Below are 26586 nucleotides of genomic sequence, written 5' to 3' on the forward strand. Positions count from 1 at the left end.
CATAGTATCGTGAGTCCACGACATGTTTTTGTCCTGTCACTATGCAGACGTTGCGAGCCATATAAACAATTATCTTCTATTTATATAATGGCGTCGGTACCAGGTTCGAATCCTGGGTTTGACAAATACGCATATTGTTTTTAATGTCTGTTTGGAGTATGGATCCAATAGGTTGAATAGATAAGTGGCTAACATCCGTTTCTCATAAAAACAAAAATCTGTTAATACAAACCTCCACTCATATATGATCATCTTATATGATCAGACATGGTCAAAAATAAAAACATTAAAAAAGAGGCTTTGTACATTACATAGGTATCTAATGAATGACACTATCCCTTTTAACTAAAAATGCTTCTGGCAATTAGCAAGACACACGGAATAAACTATCAATGAATTCTTGATGAAGTCACAAGTTATAGCGACACCGCAGGACACAATTTCAACTACGAGCTTTTTAACCGCAACAACTTTAGTAGGTATATGCTATTGGAGCTGGAATTACCGCGGCTGCTGGCACCAGACTTGCCCTAGCTACCTAAAGTCTGTGAGAGTGGAACGTATAAAACATACCTACATACATGCATAATATCTCACTCCAAATTTCCCCATCAATATGTGTTCTGATTTATGGATATATAAACAAGCAGTCAATTGAATCATTCTTATAATACGTAGGTATATACGAAGGCCTACATGTCCATTAATAGGTAAATGGCTCCCGCCTCTCAAACAGGATGAGAAACTAAATCAGTAATAAGCAACCTTTAGGGCCTTTAGGCCATCCTCTCACGCAGAACCTAAAATCTGACAAACTGGTTGCTGATGGAACTCATAAACTGGCCAGTGACTGATGCTTCGCACACGAGGCTACTGAAACCTAATAATGTCATAACTTCAAACTGTCAAACCCACTGTCTTTCCTACTTCATTCTAAGCTTTTTCCGTAATTTCTTTACAGGAATATTCTGGCAACCTTTAATTATACAGGCAGGAGTATTTCTCAACATCAGCCACATATTTTAAATTAAAAATCGGTTCGTCCATCTTTAACTTTTGACGTCGTGTCGTGGCTTGTTATTTCTTGTTCAGTGATACCAATTTTGGTAAGAAAATATGATTTTTCATCGAATCTACTGATATTGGTATGACTGTTATTAATGTTAATGGGTGACTGGCAACTGAGAGACTAGCATGTCGCGTCTGCTTGGTTTCAGTTGCGGAGATTTTGAAACTGAGAGATTCCAGTCTTGCCGTTACGAGAGCCGCCATCGAAATACATTAGCTAGATACTGGAGTTTCAGTCTCGTCTTTTTTGAGTATCCACGTGAGAGGATGGCCTTAAACTTAAAACAGTTTGAAAAGACTAGTTGACAGCGTAAACAGCAGAAGAGGAAAGAACACACACTCCCGGGCCGATAAAATCAAGAATGCGACAAAATCGTCAGTGTTGCCCAATACACGCTCAGCTGGATGCCCAAAGACTGTATGATATTCGTAAGCAAAATAGGAACGGCTCTCGAAGAACACGATCGTCAGCAATGAGGCAACGACTGAGAAATAAATTTCCTCTTCTCACTTTGTTAAATATGACTAAGCGAACGGTCAACGTCCAAACCCCGGAAATTCATTTCGTGATCACACGTTCCAAAATGGTGTAATTAGTTATAAGATATACGTAGGTATATAGACCTTACACTAATTATCGACGCCAGGTATAGGTAAACCAGTATACGGTGACACCGTGGGTACAACAAAAACAGTTGTAGTGATATTGTTCCCTAGCATTGAAACAGGCATTGCAGCAAACAATTCCAATACACTCGCGAATCGCCTATGTTGCAACTCGAAGGCCGACTACGTTCAGTCACAGTCACAAAGTACCTCTAAATCTAAATCAACCCTCCCGTGTTTGTAAACTTTCTCCATCGAGTGCTCAAGAAACAAATAATAAGCAGAATTACGACGAACTGTGTGTGCAGGTAAAAAATAAGTGGACTGATAGTAGTCAGGTAAGATTTAGGTGGGTGCAAGGGTGCATATTATTATTAATTATGCGACAAAATATGACATGGGTGCGTATTGTTAATTCAAAACAAGCTGCATACACTCGTTAGTATGTAAAATATTCGTAATAGTAAGTATTTAAACAACGTACTTATGCGTACGAAAAATATTCGGCGTAAACATCCTCACAAAACAATCTATTGGTCACTGCGATAATATAATACCTACTGTTAGTTGCGAATTAATATCGAAAGTTAATAATTATTATGGAATGTTTACACCCGGGATTGATATCCCAACAGATACATATTTTAATAATGTCGAGTGGATAAATAATAATATGTATTTTATTCGAAGCATACTGAATATTCATCATTAGATAAGTACCTACATATAATAAAATATTATACCTGTCTTAGACATCACCGACGATTTTACGTAGGCACACAGGTCCAACTAAAAAATGTCCCAAAGTTACCCGTCATAAAACGTCTAGGTAGGTGCATAGAGACGACAATTTTTACACAATTTCTTCCTGCTTCGTCGTTACAAGTAAGTAACCTACAATAGTGAATAGAATAAATAATGCAGTGTTTCCAAAACTGGTTGGAATTCTTACAATAATAACAAGAATAGTAAAAGTAAAAAAAAAACACTATAATTTAACATTGCCGCGAATTTTGTCGGAAATACTAGTAATTCGAAAACTCAGTTAAGTACCTAAAAACCCTTAATCTGATCCTGTAAGAATTTGTTTTTGAATACAGAAGTCTACTTACGTATAGTCTTGAATTCTATCTGAAAGCTATTTATTTCAATTGGATGGTCAAAATATAAAACAATGAATTGACACTAATCGTTCTGTATACCTTATTTCCTTTCACAGCAGTTAATACAATATACCTATTTGTAGTATACATAATGCGAATGTTTTGGTTCCGGTACAAGTTATTCATATTACACACCATTCATTACGAAATTCAATCTACAAAGTGTAAACGGGAATTAAATATCTGAAGATAGGTATATTTATTCAATAATTTATGAAATTGGCCATGGACCAAACTTTCTTAAATTTTTGACAGATGCGGGAGATAACAGTGTGAAATTTGCTACAAATGAATCTGCAATGCGCGATAGCTTTCGATTAATTTAATCACCAACGTTCATAACCACTGTTAATTACGTGGTACGTGGGTACTTTCATGTAAAATGTAAAACCTAGTCCAGACCAAGAATATCTGCATATTAACAATGTTTTCCATTCGAGTCGGAAAACATAAATATATTGACATTTGAATTAACACATCATATTAAATGTTCGGAAACAAGTTAGATACAACTTTCGAACAATTTGTATACAATGTCCACCGAATCAATGTAACTACATTCGTTTGGATAACCATAAAACATCTCGGTTTAACTTTAAAATCTTTTTGGCATCGACTGTTTCAAATTTGTGTTATTGGAATCGAGATACCTACTCAAGTGAAGATTGTAATAATGTAAATAATGCATCAGTCCCCAATAATTTATTATTCGTTTGGGAATGTAGAGTAGAGATATTTAAATTCATTTAGGGTGTAGGCCCACACGAACCGCAGGTAGCCACAAAAAGCGGAATTCTGCGGTAGCTTATGGTTCGTGTGGGCCGATCCTAGGCATAGATTTCCAAGGGGATCCTACTGAATATTGAAGACTATTATTTATCGTAGGAGATCTTCGCAATAAATTTTTTTTTTTATATTATAGCGGAATTATTTTTATTGTTAGAAGTAGGTATAGGTTGACTTGGGAATCAACGCAAAACGGACGTGATTAATCATCTCATTGAATATTATAACCAAGATACTTCCTCATATAGAAAATCTCAATATAAAGAGGGCAAGCCAGCAGAACAGGCCAAAGTAGTGAATGAGCTAAAAACAGGCTTACTAAATGTGTGACCAAGGTTTTGAAGCCGGACAATCTTTTATGACTAGGTATACCCAAAGAACACAAAGCGAGCCGACTGTCATCAAATATTGAATGTGCGATTCGTTTGTGTGACAAACTTTAATGATCGAGACGTAGGTAGCTATGTATTGAAAACAACATAGATACGTAATTATTCTTTAGCACGTGTTTAAGTTTATCCCATATTGTTAACACTCAAGATCCGTAGCCTGCTATTATACCTACCACACGCGATATGGTAAGCCAGTTCCTATAAAGTGTGTTCCCTGATTAATTCATTATACAAGTCAAACAGTAGAATATTAAATGGACAATGCTGTAACGAAATGAAAAACAATAATTACCCTTAATGCGGTTCTAGGGTTCAACATTCATGTATTTATCTGTTTGTATGAGCAGACCTAGATGTATATGACTACGTTCGTTTTTGAATCCTCAAGTCATTGTAATATTATAATAGTCAAATAATGATATTATGTACATATTGCAATTTGATCATTCCCAACGACATAGCTGGACGGAATTCACATTAATAATCGTAAAATTTTGGGAAATATTTAAAAAGGTTAGGCTTTCGTAGTTTATGTACATAATTATCAATCAGATAACCATAAGAAAATTCATATTTTCTTTAATAATTGTAATGAATTACATTCGAACAAATTAAAAAGTTACGATTAAAATTTGCATGCAAACAAAATAAACAAAATCTATTTATCAGATATGTACACATCCCCTACTGTAATCAGACATAAATGGGTTGTGTTAGGTTTTAGATTGTCACATTTTCAGCTTTAAAAAAGACACGATATGAAGGAGGTACTGTATCTTTACCAAAATATGCAATAGGAAGGTAGGTATATCGCATGCTCTTGAAATAATATAGGCGTGCGGTTCAAAGATTGCCTCCAAAACTATACGCTATAAGTATACAAAACTTAATAAAAAGTCTATATTTATTCTATCGACTTATTTCAAGAATATAAATCTATTTATATCAGTAAATTAAACGAATTCCATATTTCAGACGAATGGTGAAAACAATTATTTTCGATTAGGAAAATAATTTTTATTTAATAAAATATTATATTCCAATGGAAGAAAACGTCAGTTATCTCGTCCACGGGGGGAATTGGGACGAAGAAAAAAAAACAACCGAACGTGCCGGCGAAGCGTCACACGCAACGCCGCTCGGTGTCAAAAATCGGAACCGGCGCGCGTTCCGAATTCAAACAAAAAAAAAACACAGAACATCGAATCGGTTGAAAGTTTACGAAAGCGGGAATAACATGGATAGAAAACGTTTACATTTTGTTTTACGCTGTCCTCCGCGGCCTTGTCTCATGGCTGCTGATCCTCCATGTCCTCATGGAATAAACTGCAATAACTATCTTATTATCCACACGGCATAAGAAATATAGAGGTAATTATTCTTTGCCGATAACAAAAATCACACACATGTACACAAATCGGCACAGGGCACACGACGCACACGCGTTGATACAATTTATCTCCACAACGCACAACCACTCGCCCGCGCGACCATTTCAATACTGAAGAGGGAGGGATGCGGGGTTAGTTACGTTCACTTCAATAGGATTATACAATATGATTAATTCTGGAATTTATATAAAATTTTATGAACCCTTCACAATTAATTATTAGAGCTTGTGACTCTCGACCTTTTTCGATTCTCAATATCAACATTTTAAATATTTACCAAGGTAATTAAATGCCCAAATTTTTAACATATTCCGTTCCAGTTCAAATTCAAGTGGTTTTTTCCCTACGAAAATTTACATTTTCATTTCATATCAAAGTCAGCTGCCTTAATTTTTAGTTTTAACTTTCATTTGTTATTTTTGCCTAGCAATAATTTCTCGAATTCGCAAGATCGTCGTTTACGTTTTTCAAAACATTTTTATTGTTGTTTGGTTGCTAGTGTTGGCATTAAAAAATAAAAAAAAAACAAGTGCACTTGCATAAAAAGCATTATAAATTTAATGTTGCTATGGTTTTTATACTTTCATTTGTTTGCGATTTATGCATGCAGATTTAGAAGCAATATTGATAGGCAGGCGTGTACGATAATGAAACTGGAGTACGATTTTAGAATAATTATTGTACAATAAATTCCTGCAGGAGCATATCTATAATAACTAACACAACAATATTGCACTCGTTCAACGAACACTCAATAAGAATAACGGTTGTATAAGTCGACTGCATGGAGTAAAATTCGCGGGGGCGCATGTATTGCGATTTATTCAAATCGTAAAAACATAACGAGGTGACTATTGAAGAAGCGATCCCCCCCCCCACCCCTTTGAACACTACAACAGGCCATCAGGCGCAACTGTAGTGGTGCAGTAGTAATGAAATAATTACAGAAACGGCGAGGCCTGTCAATTCTTCTTTGTCGTCATAACTTTAGCAATGCGTGAAGCAAGGAACTATTGGCGACTGATAAATGAGCGGGTAACATGTCCGGGTGTCGGTAGGGTCGGCGTCAACGGTTTTGCAGGGTAAGGAGTATGTAAAACGTAATGTATGTAATGTGTATAAATATAGCCCCGTGTTTACCATGGATGACTAGCTCGAACGGCGAATTCAATGTTTCAATACCAGACTGTTAGTTAAATGTGATTGCACTTATTTTTTTGTATTATTGTGACTACTCACGAATTGAATTTCGAACTCCGATCAGCCCTGAATATGCCGACATACGGAGACAGCTAAAACTCAAGAAGCTTACAGCTGTTCTATACATATTGACAATAAATTTCCATCATTGGACTGGAAAAACTATTATATTGGATACTAAAATTAAATTCAAAATCAATACACGGTAAAGATATTCAAAACATCGATTTACAAAATATAATAATGTTCAATGAAATTAACAAATAATTTATTACAATTTTTATTATATATTTACCAAAATATATGTGAGAGCTGAACTAGTTGAATCGGAATGTAGTGATAAAAGTCCAACGCGAAACGCTTTCTAGCGCTCCACGGCGAACATTCTGCAAAGCTTACTTCGTCGGTAAAAGGAAAAACTGCTTTGCCGATAATAAAAATGCCCGCGCATTTTGTAAACTAAACGTCAAAAGTTCAGACAAGCCATTATCAATCCGTTAACAATTTGAATACCAATTCTTATTATGTCTGTAGGACAAGCATCAATCGACAGAATATTTCTTAGATTGAAACAAACGATACAAACAATGTAGTAAGTTGCATGCTAATAATATTATCAAGGCAGTCGAAGTCAGGTTCAAAATCAAAACAAATTTTGCAATGAATTGTAGTAAGTTGCATGCTAATAATATTATCAAGGCAGTCGAAGTCAGGTTCAAAATCAAAACAAATTTTGCAATGAATAACTAACTCTCTCGAACTACAAAATATTTTGTTGTCATGATAATGTTACAAAAAAACAGTAAGAATTTAAAGAATATCATCGACGTGCTGAAGCCGTCAACAAAGCTGAAGTGATTCAATTGTCAACTGATTAGAATGATAAGACGAGGCGTGATAAGATAAGACATCGTGATAAGGTCGACAAGCGGCAATAAGCCGCTGATAACCAGTGAAATAGAACAGTGACAAAATGTCCGGGTGGTGAACGGCGGGATCAACTTCATATAAATATCTTTATATTTAAATTGGCGTTATCACATGGTAATATATATAAATATATAATAGATTATGTTTTAGATTTAAACTTGTTAACAGTCTGATTTGATGCAGTGATTGAATGCAGTCGATGCGTCTTTCTCATAAGTGAAACGACAAATGGTGGGACGAAATTTCGCATTCGTCACCAATCGCCGAGCGGCATTCGAGGTGAGAGTACGTCATTTTTTTTGTGATGGCGTCGTAAGAATAATTATATTCTTATATCGTGGAAAGATGACTAAAAAACGTTATGCATGTACTCGAAAAAGAAAACATGTCGACGAATATATTATCATTATTACTAATATAACAATAAACATAACATTAAATGGTCGCATGTTGAATTTTTATGACAAATTATGTTCCGTTCGGCACGCATCATTAGCACAATCCGCGCGTCGCATAGTTACGATCTTTTTAGACCATGCCTCAGCTGAGGTATAGCCTTTAAAATGTATTTTGATTCTATATAAAATAAACATAAGTAATATTACGCATGGCATTCTCAGACATTTAGTTTGATACGTAAATTGGAAAGCAATAATACAATATCCGTTAGAATGAAGTTTGAAACAATGAGCGATATAAAGATGCATTGCATTCCAGACGCTTATTATAAGATTGATAATAACAATGGTGCGATAAAGCAAATCTTTATCAAATACATTCCCAGCCATTCATTATGCAAGAATACAAAGATGGGCTCAGAGCTGCGGGGCTATAGCAATGGTTTGACGACTTCGTTATTTTTATAGAATAACTTTTTGGGAGTAGGTACCTATTCTCGACATATCTGATTTTCGAAAAAATATTATTAGAGCATTTTTTTTTTAGAATTATTAATAACCATCTTCTTGCTTTTTCGTACAAGGTGGTTGTTAGTAATTTTGAACAATCACAAACATCCAGGCTTTGAGAAAAACACATAAATGTTTTTGCCATGACCAGGAATCGAACACGGTACTCTCGGGTGAAAGGCCACCGCCTTACCCACTGCACCACGAGAGCCGCCCTATTATTAGAGCATTGAAAGTGGTCTACAGGTAATGTGTATTCATGAGTGCAATATAAATATATAAGTATTTATAAATTATTTGTTACTGTAGTGTAGGTAGAGTGTAGGTAATGATTCGAAGCCCTATGTTCAGGTATACCTACTTGTATTAAGTGGACTAACTTTCGAGCTCATATCATTAAAACAGTGGAGAAATCGAAACAGAAGTGACAGGTGCCAAAATGAATACGTTTGTAATGTAAACAGAAATCAAGTCAGAATGTTTGTTAACTCATTGCGAAAAATCAAAATTGTATCGAATACTGACTAGGTATATACGCAAACATCAAACAAAAAAGACAAATGGAATGAATAATTTGCATGCATTTAGTAAACACGTACATACGTATTTTTGAGACACCTTTGTAAATAATGGAAACGAAGAGCCTGGTCATTTCAACACAACATAATGCAAGTCACTATCCGCTGCAGTGACGTCCCGTGGGGTTGGCATGTCATGCATTGCTTAGTGGCGGCAAATGAAGGAACGAATACGATCATTAACTTTACTGTTGAAATCAGTGGCTTTTCAATGCAGCGGACGACGCGGTCGCTTCGTTAGAAAGTACCGACATCTCGGTTTTAAAAAATCACAAGCGGGCTCCAAACTTGTCATGGTTTCAGACCTCCACGTACCTAAAACTACCGTTGATTGAGAGGTTTCGTAGGAATGCTATAATCCTTAGTAGATGCTATATACCTATACGTCATTTTTTTCTAGATTTTTTTGTTGCATTTGTCACTTTAAAGATAGTAAAATAGGTAGGTCTGCTACTAATAATCTTAACTAAAAATTAAACGGAGCGGCATTCTAAGTTTGCCTAAGGGCGCCCTTTTGTCTATAGACAGGCGTCACTGATCTGCAGTGTATGTACATATTTATTCAATTAAAACACTGTTGAGGCAAATACTAAATTTGAATTATTTATTGAAAGTATACACATCAACTAGGTAATAATTAAATTTATATTGTGCACTTTTCAGAAGTTAAGTAAGTTAATTTCATGCAGGTAAGTACGTGTGTACCTGATTAAAAAATATTTTCAAAATTTACGGAAAATCAGAATTTAAAAATCGACAGCACTTTCCATCCCCAGATGCAACGTTGCCACATGATTACGTGTCAGTCTTATAATGTTGTAGGTCCCGGGTTCGAATCCCGGGTCTGGCAACAGTTGCATGTTGTTTCAATGTGTGTTTGGACCCAGAATATAGTGTAATTATAGTGGTTATATATAGTGGTTGAGCAACTAACGAACATCCATTTCTCGTTAAAAAAGTATGTTAAAAAACCTCTACTCTATGGAGCGCCATATGATCTTCGTAGGATCGAGCATGGTAAAAAACACACAACAAACACAATATCATGTATAATTAGTATGTAATGTAAAATTCCGGATGAACTAAAGAGTTCTAGATTTTTTTTTTGCCGATATAGCTATTTTTTTTTTAAATTTTGCGAAAATTTTTTTTTGATCGGTTAAAGATAATTTCGCAATAATGTCGATTTTTCGAGAAATCAAGAATCCAATTCCGAACACTCGAGAAGTGAACAAAGTCGAGAAATCACAAGCTGTCAACATGGTAATAAAACTAACAAACGATACAATAAGTGAGTATAAACTTTCTTAAGTCATAATTTTATTTTACGTATTACTTATTTACATAATTATTTTCTTAACACCATGACCGGTTTCATCCTAACGGACATTTTTACCTTTTTGTACCTATACTTAAATAAATGCAGAAGTACGTGGTAACGCAACTCACAGGACCGAGAGAAGTGGAATCAACTTAGAGAGGCCTTCATCCAGCAGTGGATAGATTCAAGCTGATGATGATGTAAATTAGAAAATTTGACATTAAATCGAAATAACAACTACTACTGACTACCTTCTTTATATGTTTTATGAATGGTTTTAAATCCTATCATGACTTGTAATAATGGAAATCGTATTAAAATGTGAGTAATATTTAGTTATTACTTATTCTTATTACATACTGTCATACCTAATTATTAAATATTTATTCTTTCAAGTAGAACACCATTGTCGTCAAATAAATAGAGAAATAATAGATAATTCGCATTTTTACGCTTTTTGAATCGGCATAATGGCTTGGGCCAATTTTCCTTCGTACAAAGTCCGGATAACTAACACGAAACAAAATATTATTGTGTGATATTATTCATAATCACTCGCAGGCTGTATCGACGGTAAATATTATCGTTTGGATATATTTGATAGCAACGGTATGTTTAAAATACTATTTTATTTAAGGGGGGACGACATGCTCGTCGAAGGTCAAAATTGAGTTTTTATTGTATTTTCAAACCATGATCCTTTACAATCCTTAAACGTTGTAGATAATCTATTTATATAATTTTGAAGCCTTATTATCCTTTATAGTTATTTTAAACATTTGATGACTGCATAAAGTATTTTTGTTACATAAAATAGTATTCTTTTAAACCTCTCGCTCTAACGTTTTAGAATATAGTCATATTTCGGTACATAACTGTGCAGTGGTGTTAAGATTTTTTACATTTATTAATTTTTAAACGCATTTATAAAACCATTAGCATAATTTATTACGAGATAATTTTTGTAAAATATTCACGATAAAAAATTATATTGATAATCTCTGTGATCCCAAATTTGACAAGAATTAGGCATTTTATTATTCAAAAAATCGGCAAGATTAACACATTTGAAGATGATTCTAAAGATACTTATTATATGCTATGTATTTGACCATTCAAGTGTGATAAACATCTTATGAATAATGATTGCTTTATAATAATTATTGACCTAAGAATAAGGTAGTGTTTTTTTGAAATACGCCATTTCTTTTGTCATTCCCCAGTGGTTAAGCTACAACATACGGCCGTAGCCATAAATTGACAAACTAAAATTGAAGTAGGGAGTAAAATGATATTGACGCGCGTGTTTGAAAATGTACCGTTTAAAAAAAATAAAAAAAAAATCGGTTAGGTACATGTTCAAACACGCGCGTTAACATAATTTTACTCCCTACTTTAATTATAGTTTGTCAATTTATGGCTACGGCCGTATGTTGTAGCTTAACCACTAGGGAATGACAAAAGAAATGGCGTATTTCAAAAAAACACTACCTTATTCTTAGGTCAATAATTATTATAAAGCAATCATTATTCATAAGATGTTTATCACACTTGAATGGTCAAATACATAGCATATAATAAGTATCTTTAGAATCATCTTCAAATGTGTTAATCTTGCCGATTTTTTGAATAATAAAATGCCTAATTCTTGTCAAATTTGGGATCACAGAGATTATCAAAATAGTTTTTTATCGTGAATATTTTACAAAAAGTATCTCGTAATAAATTATACTAATGATTTTATAAATGCGTTTAAAAATTAATAAATCTAAAAAATCTTAACATTACTGCACAGTTATGTACCGAAATATGACTATATTCTAAAACATTAGAGCGAGAGGTGTAAAAGAATACTATTTTATGTAACAAAAATACTTTATGCAGTCATCAAATGTTTAAAATAACTATAAAGGATAATAAGGCTTCAAAATTATATAAATAGATTATCTACAACATTTAAGGATTGTCCAGGATCATGGTTTGAAAATACAATAAAAACTCAATTTTGACCTTCGACGAGCATGTCCCCCCTTAATAGATCGCTACAATTGCAGGTGATGATAATAATATCGATAAAGTAGTGTTACTTGGCCACGTTTTAAATCACCATCGACAGTACATGCACACCTAGTTATTTATTTAGCAGCGGCCCCCGTGCCGAAACGACCTTCCGAGATCGATTCGCGCTTTGCACACGCCGAGAAATCTACACAAAATCTATTTTTAAATAAGTAAGTAAATAATAATATGTAAATATTCACTATTATTATATTACTATTTAGCCTAGGCAAGTGCGGGCACTTCTATATTATATAAGTGTTTTAATGACGAGCATGGCATAGAATTACGATAAAAAATAAAAACCTGGGATGAACTGAAAAATAAATAAAATTTCTAAAAATCCATGTAGGTGTCCGACATGTCAATCACGAGTAGAGTTTCGGGAATTTCCCGACGGGAATTCTCGAGAAATTTTCGAGATTTTCCACCCCGAATCTAGAGAATTGATTTATTCGGGAAATCCCGGATTTCAAGAATCTTTTCTCGGGATTTGGGATTTCTTTATTATCAAATATTAATTGAAAAAACGATTTTCTATATGAAAAAAGTGGACAGAAAACAAAGCGTCCAAAGACTGATTGGGGCATTTAATACAATTAAGCCAACGTCGACTCAAAATGAGCGCAATTTTTTCAAACATCAGTGAAATTTGTGTCTCAAAAGCGTACGCGATTGTCTGACGCAGCGATTGTCCTACTTCTTATATAAATAAAAAAGTCATATTTTTTCCGAATTTCTCTCTTTTACACTGATTTTAGGATTTTTACAGTTTTTTTTTTAAATTTCCCGATATCTCGAGAATTCTTTTCTGGAAATCCCGAATCTCGATAATTCAAGACTACATAATTTCGGGAAATCCCGAATCTCGAGATTGAGATTTTCTCGGGAAATACCCAACTCTAATCACGAGTAACTGGACGGTGTTAGCCATGGCCCCCACAAGAGGGGGACTGACAGGGCTCTAGCCTAGGGGCCCGGACTTTGAGAGGGCCATGCGTAGCAGGTCGACCAGTGAAGCAGGATAAATACACATCACAAAGTTGCTCTAATAGTAAAATGTTACTTGAGACCTTTTAACATTTACAAATATGCGGTTATGCGATGCAATTTGTAGTGATATGATGAATGTTATAATTAAATAATAATTCATGTGCAGAAGTTTATTTTAATTCTTTTAGTATGTTTCCAGACTACTAGAAATGGCTATTTATCACATACAAGGGTTGCATGTTAATTGACTACCACAAAACGGGATCGCAAACCTTTATCATTGAATACCGAGTGCCGTCAACTCAATAATTCAAATGGATTTATTTAAAAATAATAAAAATCGCTAAAAAAATATACACGGAACGCCCTTAATTTTACAGAATACCATTTAGGGAACACTAGTGTAGAACATCACACTGCCCTTAATCTTAGCGATAAGTATGAGGTCCCATCCATCAAACATCCTGGCCTAGGGGCACGTTTCAGGATGTGGGGGCCATGGTGTCAGCAAAACCATTTACAGTATATTTTAATGTAAAATAAATGCCTACCACCATGGCCTCCACATCCTGAAGCGGGCCCCCCAACCTATCGCTAAGGTTAAGGGCAGTGTGGTGTTCTACAGTAGTGTTTCCCAAATGACATACCCGGGGAACTCCAGGGTTCCGTGTAAAATAAAGGGTATAGTATATATTTTTAGCGATTTTTGGTATTTTTAAATAAATCCACTTGAATTGTCGGCACTCAGCGTCATATGTTGAAGCTCTGTCGCGACCCCCTTTTGTGATAGCTAAGTAATATGTGAACCTTCGCCATGTTGGATAAATAGTCATTTTTATTAGTCAGGAAACACACTAAAAGTAATTATAAAATAAAATCTTATCCGTCTAAGAGCGCCGCAGGTGAATTTATTTTACTATTAGAGCAAATTTGTGGCGTGTGTATATCTCGCTTAACTGGTTGATCTGCCACGCCGGGCCCCCAGACAGAGCCCCGTCAGCCCCCTCCCTTGTGGGGGCCATGCCTACCAACATGCCTAACACAAGGGTGGCTGACAAGTGGCGGGTAGACCAGTTACGTGAGATAAACACACTTCTCTAATAGTAAAAAAAAGTCGCCTGCGGGCCAATTATACTTAAAATTAATATTGTATCATGTGTGGCTGTGCGATGCAATTTGATGTGATATAATTAAATGATAATTCATGTGAAGAATTTTATTTTATAATTTTTAGTGTGTTATTGACCAATAAAAATGGCTGATGATCGAATATGGCGAAGGGTCGCATATTACTTCTCCACCACAACAGGGTATCCCGATCAAATCCTTCATAATAATAATAATATGATGCCTAGTGTCGGACAACACAATAATTCAAATCAACGACATATCTCCGAAAATGTCAATTTCTATAAGATTCGATTCAAATTGAAGAGATTTCAGAAAGTGGATGAATCGAATTAACAAATAATTTGCAGAACCAAGCCACATCCAAGAACGTTGACAGGTGTCACTGCCACGTGGTAATTTTCTCTAGTCTCAAAATAATTACGTTAAAAAAACAATTCAATTGAGAATTTTGCCTGACATCAGTGTAAGTAAGCACAAGGCATTTATTGTACGAAAGCAATTAGTAATAAAATTATAATGTGAAATACTATATTAATATTGGTCTAGGTGTGACACCTTTAAATAATACTAAGCAATGCGTTTGGATCTGTAATCGTAACTAATGTTAGTATGAATTTAAGTTATTAACATCGTATTTTGGATACACGTGAAAGATCATTTTCGGAAATAATACAATATCGATCACTGCGTTGATAATCTTTGCGTTTGTTATAATCGTGTCAATAGGCAGCCTTCACCATTTGATAGTCATCATCATAATTGGCCTGCATCAATCCACTGCTGGATGAAGGCCTCTCCAAAGCTGATTACATTCCTCTCGTTGCTGTGATTATATTGCCACGTACCTACCTAATTCCGCAAAACATTTATATTATGTTAATCAGTCACTGGATTACTAGAATTGTCTAGCAATTGTCGTTTCTTCAATGTATGTACGTTTCCCATTTCCATTCAGGGTTTTAGATACATTCTATTAGGTGCACATCATAGTGGATGACGATTATACGAGGGTGGGTCAATTTAAAACAGTTTTTATTTTTGTATTTTTTTTTTATTTCTCAACATAATCTCCTTGGAGCTCAATACACTTGGTAAGACGTTTCTCAATTTTTTTTAAACCGTCAGAAAAATAAGTTTTCGGAAGGTCCTCAAAATAAGCATTTGTCCGATCGATGACTTCTTCATTTGAAAAAAAACGTTGTCCACTTAGCCATTTTTTTAAGTTTGGGAAAAGGAAAAAGTCACTGGCGAATACGGTGGGTGGTCGACCAATTCGAACTTCAATTCTTCAATTTTAGCCATTGATCGTAAACATGTGTGAACACGGGCATTGTCCTGATGAAAGAGGATTTTTTTCCTGTTTAAATGAGGCCGTTTTTCTTCAATTTTGTTTTTTAGCTGGTCCAATAAAGATGCATAATAATCCCCTGTTATTGTTTTTCCTTTTTCCAAATAGTCAACGAAAATAATTTCACGTGCATCCCAAAATAGAGTAGCCATAACCTTACCAGCTGATTTTACGGTTTTCGCCTTCTTTGGACATGGTTTGCCTTCGCAATCCACTGCTTTGACTGTTCTTTCGTCTCGGGAGTATAGTGGTGTATCCATGTTTCATCTACAGTCACAAAGCGACGAAAAAATTCATCCGGATTGCGTTGCATGAGCGACAACAGGGCTTTAGAGGCCACCACCCTATTGCGTTTATTGTCGACTGTGAGCAAACGCGGCACCCATCTTGCAGAAATATTTTTCATGCCCAATTTGTCATGTAAAATAGAAATGACGCTACCTTTTGAGATCCCTGTAACCTCAATTATCTCACTCAACTTTAATCTTCGGTCACTTAACACCATATCGTGGATTTTATTGATCATTTCTGGTGTAGTCACCTCTACAGGACGTCCTGAGCGTGGTTCATCCTTTGTTGATGTACGACCACGTTTAAATTCATTTAACCAGTTATAAATAGTTGCAAGTGAAGGAGCAGATATGCCGTGAACTAAATCCAACTCATTTTTTATTTCCTTTGCTGTTAACCCTTTTATATTAAAATGTTTAATAACAGCTCTAAACTCAATTTTCCATTTTCCATGGAAATTTTCCATTTTCCATGAATTTCCACAATTTTTTTTTAAATGTCGAGAAACACACAACAACCCGACCAATCTGATTGAAACTTCGCAGCATACTGAATCGGTAGTGCCGCTGCGTGAAAACAAACCGCTTACAGTACTAGTCGCGCCACCTGTCGGCTTTTCTAAGGACTTATTGACCCACCCTCGTAATATAAATCAACCAGCTTCGCGTGGGGGTTTTCCTTAGTGGTATTATTCCATTTACGATAAAATAATGAATGTGTTATAATTTAATGTCCAGAATGTAATCACTTTATATGTTCTGACTGTTGTGTTTGCTTGGTTAGACTATATTCTTTCCCCAAAGATAATCTTTCAGCCTTTGGCAGAGACAATCTTGTTTGGAAATTATTCTCATCTACCAGCAGATTTATTTGGATTATCCACTCATTACATTGCGCCAGAAAATTGACCATGCGAGAATCATTCACAACGAATGTCGAGACCGTATTTGTTTTTTAGTTCTTCCGGCATTTTTTTATTGGAGAATTTTACCATTTCCGTTCAGAATCAAATACCGAAATCTTGGGCAGCTTAGCCTATTGACAATTTCTCCTTAATCTATCATTGATACTGGATTACTCGAAACTTTGTATTTTTTTCTCGAGATTCTTTTATTATTATTTTTAGAGAATTCTCGATCACAACCTTTACATTCTACTCTACGGTATTATTATGCACATACAAAATAATGCGATTATTTTTAGCGTGCATAGAATATTATTGTTGATGGTCAGTTTTTTTCTTCTCGTATAGCAGGAGAGTACAGGATACAACGCTGAAACAAAACCGCATACGAATATTCACGCACAATGTCTCTTGATTTTTGAATTTTTCTTGAATTTTAATTGTTTCTATAATAACGGCGTTATCTTAATATTTCTTGCGATAATACTACCGAAACCGGGAGATTTGAGTATCTTCTGTTATTTGTGGCAAAACTGGAGGAATGTCCAGAAACCACTCATGAAATCAATACCGCCATATCAGTTCAGGGGTGAGCTGATACTTGATCAGTAAATTTGTGGCGAAAAGAAGGTTTCTTCTCATCTAGACTCGACCGCAGTAAAACAAGAAGGTTGATAACTTAAAACGCAAAAATCCCGGATCTCGAGAATGTTTTCTAGGGATTCGGGATTTCTTTAATATCAAATATTAATTGAAAAAAGGAATTTTTTATTTCAAAAAAGTGGACAGGAAACACAAAACGTCCAGACTGATCGGGGCATTTAACACAATTAAGCCAACGTCGACTCAAAATGAGCGCAATTTTTCAACATCGGGGAATTTTGTGTCTCAAAAGCGTACGCGATTGACAGACGAAGAGATTGACACTCCGTGTTTTTTGAAATTCTATTTTAATAAGTAACGTTTTGAATTATTTTCGTTTTTCTACTTCTATTTGTTTGTCTTCTTAGATTCATAAAAAAAACATATTTTTTTAGGAATTTGTCTGTTTTTACACTGATTTTAGGATTTTTTACATGTTTTTTAAATCTCCCGATATCTCGAGAATTCTTTTCTGGAAATCCCGAATCTCGAGAATTCAAAATTTCAACGTTTTTGGGAAATACCGAATCTCGAGATTGAGATTTTCTCGGGAAATACCCAACTCTAAATGCGATGTATGTTATTTCACATGCATAAAACTTCATGACTTCAAAAGATATAAAATACATATTCAGTTCATACAGGTTACAAAACTGAGATATCGATTTGCGTTATTTACCCCTCGTGTGTAAACCTGGATGTGAACGTGTAGGAATCACTGGTCAAGAACAGGGGTTGGCAACCTTTTCAGACTTATGAACTGCATTCAACTTTCAATTGGACGATGTGATGCATGAATCCCGTTGGACAGCATCATGCAAATGTACCAAGGACTGTGGGAAATATAGATGGATATTTAAAAACGCGAAACTTCCATTCATACACTGGAGTGTGTGGGTGTGGCGGAGACTGTTAATGATGACTAGACTGCCGGGTCAGGACCCAGTTCTCATCATTTAATGACTGCGGATCAGTGTTGCCAACCAGCGTTGACAAAAACATGCCAGACGGGGTGTGAAAACAAGCTATTTGGGATGAAAAAACGCTAGATTTTGTGAAAATAAAATTGCAAGTAAAATTACTTATTCTAACAATAACGAAGTCAATAATGCAAACATCAAAAAAATGTCTAAGTATACGTGTAAAAACCACACATGTTAACAGAATTATATTTAAAAATTAACAACAAATACCCAGGTACCTATATTGTGTCAACGGCATTCAAGTTTCGTTTCATGTTTGAAGACGAGAGCTTCTTTCTTGTAGGACAGGCATAGAGAATTAAAGAACACATCTTTTAGAATTTTAGATGAATAATTGTTAAATTATTATTTTATATACGCGGAAATGCGGAGTAATATCTATACAAAAACATTAAATAATACATGAAATTGTTACATCGTGTGATATATCTCACTAAAATAGGTACCGACCTACCTGCATTAAGTAGGTACCTGATAGTCAGAAGTGCGATGTACCTACATGAAAATAAATAAACTAAATATCTAGCGTTTTTTCAACACATTTAAAGCTGTTGCAGGCATCAAAAAACGCAGATAAAAACGCCACAAGCCAAAAATGCTAGATCTGGCAAAGAAAAACGCTAAATTGGCTACGCTGTTGTGGATGAGACATGGGTTTATGACAGATCCTTAGTGAAAAAAATCAGTATATCCAGAGAAAGCACGAGCCTTCCCCACTTTTAAAAAGTTCAAAGTGGAAAAATCTGTTGGAAACTTTTTCTGGGGTGTAGAACGTTTGTTCATCAATTTCATGCCACACAATACAACTAAAACAGGAGAGAATTGAGCCAACAAAACGGGCGCTATACGGGAATCTATCAGAGAGAAAAGACTTTGAAAAGTTCACATCAAGCGTGCTACTCCTTCACGACAATACACCGGTGCAGTAATTGTCAAAGCGCAAGTTACCATTCAAAAATAAAGTTTCAGCAGCTAAAGCCCCCACACGACAGTGCCGACACTCCCGACCTAGTTCTTTATTACTTCATGTTCTGAGTTTTGAAAACAGCCTTCAATGACCGCGCTTTTCAAGTGATAGAGAAATCTTTGGCGAAGGCCTGGTTTGCAGAACAGAACAGAAATTTGTTTTCAAGAGGGTTAACGTCACTACATTAGTGGACAAAGCGCATTGAGCTGTCATGTTCAATTATTTCTTAGGAATCAATGAACGCTCCCATGTCGGCACCTAAATGAACTGTAAACTCCCGAGTTGGAAATGGAACCGGAACCGAAGCCTAAGAATCCCTTAATAATAATATTATTAGTGTTGGCATCGGAACCCGTACACTAACGAATCTTGAACATCCTGAACCCCGAAAAGCACTTGAAAACGTCGGGTTTCAGAGACACCATTGTTTTTAAATCGTGTAAGTATTATTAATGACTCATGTAATTCTATTATTTGTGAGTAGAGATTCCAATCCCGGGATCCCGAGCTATTTTCGATACCTATGACTCCCGGGATTGATAACATGATCCCGAAACTTTCGGGATTGATTTTTTTATCAATTTTTATGGAAAATAAAATAAAAACGAAAATATAACAGAAAAATACTTTTAATAACAAATAACTACATTAGAAATGAACTGAGTTTGAATGAAGTTTGATTTATACCCATGTGTAAGTTGCCGATTCATTTTATTTTTTCACATAAATTAATAAAAATGAGAAAGATTGGAAAAAAACAATGCTGCGCACTATTAACAAAGTAATTCCACCATAATTTCATACGTTTTACGGCAGTTTCATATTTGGCTGACTAATTAGATTTATGAAGCGGAAAGGCCATAAGTACACCATGATTTGCTTTACTATTTTAAATCTCGCTAACCCATTCATTAAGTCTTTACTATCAGAAACAGCAATCTCATATAAAATTCACATTATTATTTTTATTACAATATTATTTACTCCATTAAACTTATGTATTTCCAAGATTGAACGTATACAATATTAACAATAAATGTCTTAAATAGTATAAATTATACTAGATTTATTTTTGACCGATTTTATCAGTGTTATTTGTAAATATAAAATTTTTATATTAACAATGGAAAAAATGACAATCCCGGCACCAGTCCCGGGATCCCGGGATTGTCAAATTGTAATCTCGAAATCCCGGGATCAGAATTTTGGCTCGGGATTGGATTCCCTATTTGTGAGTATTGTTTAACACTCAAGCTGGAGTTAATTATTAAAATTAGTATACAACATGTACTTACATTCCCATGTACCTAATATCAGTATTACAAAAGATTTTTACTATTCCGGTGGGGTATCTACAAATTGTGGCATCCACATGCTCCACCTGATATGAAAATGCAAGTGGGCATCGACACCTTCTTTTAGAGTTTTGAAACTGAAAATATAGAAGTACTTAAGGGGAAGCTCTACAGAATTGCCCTTGAGAATTGAAAATATGATTTTCTTATATGTGGTCCGGAATTATTGGTCTACTAATAATATACAAAGGTTACCGACAATGCTTGTGTCAAAAGTAAATGGTCTCTAAATTAAATTTAAATCATAAACACGTTCCAAGTCGAGAAAGTATGGGGTGACCAAAAAAATAATATCTACTAATATACGTAAATGTTACTAAATTCAATTTGTTAATCAGCAGTCTGGTGGAAAATATTGCAACCAATATGTCAATTTCAATTATGTGGTAGCCACGATATAAACTTAATAATATATTAATAACTTTTTAACCTGAAATTGTCCGAGAACTAAACATATGAAGGATGTTGAAATACATATCTACCAACATTTTTATTTCATGTGCTATCCAAAAAACATTATTAATGAATAGTATTTATTTTTAATGTGTATGACCTCTTACATAATAAAAAAATAGGTACATATTGTTTAATTCTAATGCATATTTAAAAAAACGTAGAATATAGTGATGTCTCTTTATTATAAAAAGAAAGTGACTTTTTATTACTTACCCGATTGGTATAAATTTAGTCTGACACTTTTACAAACAAATTACTTTTACAGTACAAGTAGTACAAGTAATAGTAGTACAGTAAGTACAGCAATTAAAACCAATGCAAGAAATAATTTATATCAAATATGATTATAACGTGCAGTCACCACAAAGGATTATTTTTATTCAAAGCTAGGTGGTCATCACAAAGAACACCGACAATCACATCTTTATTTATTTACGCCAGGGCTGTCGCAATTTATTTATTTTTATGTTGTTTTTAATTGTGTGCAATATGGCGGAAAAATGTAATATAGACTGTTGCTTACCATTCTTCACCATCCAATGAGCTGTATACTATTTGTTATTTATCGTGATTTTTCGATTTCACGTGATTTTTCCTTAAATATAATCTATTGTATTAAATTTATCTCCTTTAAATTATCACTAAACTTATTCGATTTGTTTCTTCGTTTTCACTTTTAACTGCTCTAATCGCATTCAGCTGCTAATGACACTGATGTGAATATAAAACTTCATATGAGAATATATTCACATGCTCACACTGCACGTTGACCGTTCAAAAAGTTATCTTGACGTTTTGGCTTGGCTGGAGTTTTTTTACGCTTATTTAAGTTTTGTGCATCTAATGCCGGGTCCACACTGGCAACATGTCGCGCGACAACCTCGATAAATTTTACGATAATTATCATAATGGCTTAAGAAATTTTACGATAATTATCATACTTATCGTAAAATTTAACGAGGTTGCCGGCGACATGTTGCCAATGTGGACCCGGCATAATATCCACTGTGGTTCACGTAGTGGACTGGACCTGTTGTTTCTGGGGTCAACTAATTCAAGAAGTAAACACCCATGATAGAATTTTTCCAGTTTTAGTTGCATTATATCCCAAAACTCATTTCCGATTTTATAAATGGAAATTTATTGGTGTACATAGTAAACAAACCTACGAATAAAAAAAGACAGGAAGGAACATACTGATTCATCGCCATAAAAACTGGCAACCAAATTCACCATTTTGGAAAGCGACTACTTTGCGTAAACAAATATCGCGTGGTCTGCACGTGTGCGGTTAACTTAAATAGGTAATTTTGTGTATTTTATGTTTGTGTATCATGCATTCATTGTTGGCCATATTTTCCGGTCTTTCTTGATTGCCGTGACACAATATGTTCCTTCCAGTCTTTTTTATTCATAGAAAAAAACAGTATGTTTCTATTAGTTATATAATGTATTATGAATATGTAATATAATAATACACAATTAAAATATTTTCAAATTGAAAAAAACACATTTTCCAAGCTTTGAGCCGTGCTCACTCATGAATGTCATTCTTCATTTAGGTAAGTATATACAAATGTTGATGTTATCTTGCAAATTAAACAGGTATCTGACCTTTTCACTATATTATGCATGTACCTACATGCAAATGTAATGTTTTCAAATAATTGATATGGATTATATACCATCGTATTATTTTCTCGAGATCATAAACATACTATAATAGTATTTGAGTATCAACCTACGCTCAATTTGAATTAGGTAATAATAATAATATACCCGTAGATATATCAATAGTATGTTTTCTACGATATCCACCCAAGTTATCAGTATGTACTTACAGGTTTGATTAAAAACTATGACGAAATTAACATTTTAAAAATATGAATCCATATAATATTTTGACAGCCCTGTATTCTGATCGGCGGACACGTGCAGTTGTTTATCAAATAATAATGTGTAAGGCGGCAGACAATACCAATAATATATATTTTTTTTTAAATAAAATCTGCGATGATTAGTGATTTTTGCGAAAATATCGATTTAAATTAACGTCCTAACGACGCCGATGTCCTTTTGATACTAGATTATATTTCAATCTCCTTCTCTTGAGCCCCCTCTTAATATTTATCAACTTTACGGCACAATCATATACCAGTCTATTCCATGGGTTTAGCAGCCGGGCCAGATTCTAAAAATGAGATTTCCTACCGGGCCGCACAACCGATTTTTTTATTATACAAAACAAAAAAGAAATATACCTATATATTAATAAAATAAAGCAAAAATGAGAATCAAACATATTTATTAGATTAGACTTTTTTTAAATAATAAAAATTAAACAAAATTGGTAATATAAAAATAATAAATTTTAGTGATAAGTTTGATTTTGTGTGGCAGAACTAAGTGCATCAATATCGATATCGGGTGAGGTTGTTCCTACACGCAAACAGTTTTCCAAATGCACATCAGTGATTCGTGTTCTCATTCGGGATTTGATATGCTTCATCCGACTAAAAAGCTGTTCACAAGTGTTTCCATATAGCGAAGTCATTATTAGAGCATGTTTGTAAAATGCAGGATATTTCCCATGGTCCAAATATGTTTTGTAAAATTCTTCCAAACCAACCTGATGGAATTTCTCCTTTAACTGTTCATCGCAACATATTTCACAATGTTCCATTTGTAAATTTCCCGGTAATAAATTCACGTCTACGGAGAATGGCGTTGCAAATGCAGCAAAAACCACACTGTGCTTTTTAAAATCTTAAGCCCATATTGAATCTCAATTTGCGAAATTAGCACATCTAGCGGCAGCATTTAATATTATTTTTATTTTCGCACTGCTACACGGGCCACAAGTTGACACCCAGCGGGCCGCATCTGGCCCGCGGGCGAGCCGGTTGACCACCCATGGTCTATTCTATACTTATCGACCGCTAAAGTATTAAATATTGTCAAACTTAGGGTAGGTTTGCATCAAAGTATTAGCACTTATTGTAACAATTACAATAAATTGGTTGCGATTGTTACAACAAGTGCTATATTTTAACAGCACCTCTCTTGCTGCTGTTAAAATATAGCACTTATTGCAACAATTATAACCAACGTATTGTTACAATAAGTGTTAATACTTTGATACAAACTTATCCTAAGTTTGATAATATTTATCACTTTAGCAGTCAATAAGTATAGAATAGACCCTCAGTGGGTCTATTCTATACTTATCGAACACTAAAGTGATAAATAGTATCAAACTTAGGGTTGGTTTGTATCAAAATATTAGCATTTATTGTAACAATTACACGAAGTTGGTTTTTATTGTTATTTTAAGTGTGATATTTTAACAGCAGCAAGATAGGTGCTGTTAAAATATAGCACTTATTGCAACAATAAAAACCAACTTCGTGTAATTGTTGCAATAAGTGCTAATATTTTGATACAAACCTACCCTAAGTTTGATAATATTTATCACTTTATTACTTTAGCAGTCGATAAGTATAGAATAGACCCACAGGAGTCGCCAGCTTGTTATTGTTGTGATCGATTAAAAAATAAATATATTAAGTACGTATATGGTGGCGAGTTACTTATCAAATTCACGTAATAAAGTAAAAAAAGAACGCATTGATATGATCATCAGCAGTGTCTTTTAAAATCACCTAAATGTAGATAAATATAGGTTTTCACCAGGGTCAAGTGCATCACCGAACCGCGAGCATTTAAATTTAAATGAACAAACATTTCATTTGTATAGTTTTTCATCAGTATTTTTAATTTAATGTTTTTTTGGCTATCCGATCATCGGCATGTCCATGAGCATGCTTCGCAATAATATAATTCGTCACCAGTAAGTAGGTATGTACATATATATTATTATTGTGATGTGATGTGTTTTCAGATGACCGGGTCGCAAGAATTTAAATAACCAAACATCGCATTGATATGGTTTTTCACCAGTATGTGTCATTCAACATCTGATTTTTTTCACGAAAGTAATATGTTACATATATATATTTCTTAAAAGTATAGTGAATTGCCTAAAATGTTCAATTTTAAGTGGAGCTTGTGGGTCTCCACGGGATATTAGTTACCTATTCGTCCAACCCTTAGATACATATTGAATAGATAATATATATTTTTAAATAGGTACTTACTTAATATTGTTTTCCATACGTTTTAAATTTTTCAACAGAGTATTTTTAGAGGTGATATTAAAATCTGTTGCACCTATTTGTTAATGGTTCTCCGTATTTATTTAGAGTGATAAAGATTTTTTTGTTGGAGATCTTCGATGAAGATTAAAAATATTTAGGCCTTGTCCACATGGCGCGTTCTGACTCGCGCGCACACCAGGTACATGTGACCTCATTGATTCGTCCACACGCACTCGCGCCGTGACGACTATCGCGCGCGGTCGAAGTACAGGTGACCTCATTGAGGTGTCCATATGCACTCACGGTGAGACACGCGCCATGTGGACAAAGCCTTATTAATTAAACGTCATTCATGTTACTCATTGCCTTATTTCTTTATTTATTTATTCAACGCAGTTTTAAATTTAAAACGCTCAATTTGTGTCAATTCTGTTAGAAACGTGGATTATTTTATTAGCATACAAAAGACACTTGAGTCTCACTTTGAGTCTAGCGATAAACAGCTGACCTATGGATGTATAACAAATATGTTGTTCACCACTATGAGTTATTACGACATGTCGCATCCACAAGTGGTTATCGAATGCGCGTGGCTTCACCGTCATAATTATTAGGATCGTTAGTGTCCGTTTGTCTGTCTTGTCTTTTAGATATGCCGCATCGGAATATTAAAACATACATTTGGCCCCGTGTAAGTGGCCACGGATTTTGCAGTGGCCACACGCCTTGAGTGTCGTAGAATGTACTTAATGAGGAGTGGAACCAATCCGTTCATAAGGTTGTTCGACACCTAAGTCACCCGGGTCACGATCCTCAATCATGAGGGCCTGACAAAGAATAAGAAGAGATAATATTCTATTATCCTAAATAAGTTATATCACCCCCCCCCCGCCACCGTTACGTGCGCGCCTGTCTCACCTTCACCTGCATGTGACTAACTTTACGTGATTTGAAGTCA

At 34.6% G+C, this 26586-nt stretch overlaps 1 protein-coding gene across 11 annotated transcripts in view; it reads right to left on the reverse strand.

Annotated features, from left to right (window-relative positions):
• The window catches only part of Chi (LIM domain-binding protein 2 Chi), an 85012-nt gene that overhangs the window by 56536 nt on the left and 1890 nt on the right, over positions 1-26586 (reverse strand). For 7 of the 11 annotated variants that reach the window (XM_085954029.1, XM_085954025.1, XM_085954034.1 and 4 more), the window contains exon 1: positions 5272-5518. The exons of the other annotated variants lie outside the window; for them this stretch is intronic. In XM_085954029.1, coding sequence (XP_085810155.1) covers positions 5272-5308 — 37 coding nt within the window. In that variant the 5' untranslated portion in view covers positions 5309-5518. Of the gene's footprint in view, positions 1-5271; positions 5519-26586 lie in introns of those variants that run through there. 11 annotated transcript variants of the gene reach the window in all.

Source organism: Rhyacophila brunnea, unplaced genomic scaffold (assembly GCF_057557595.1).
Source record: "Rhyacophila brunnea isolate RB1 unplaced genomic scaffold, BYU_Rbru_1.0 scaffold_4, whole genome shotgun sequence".
NCBI lineage: Eukaryota > Metazoa > Arthropoda > Insecta > Trichoptera > Rhyacophilidae > Rhyacophila > Rhyacophila brunnea.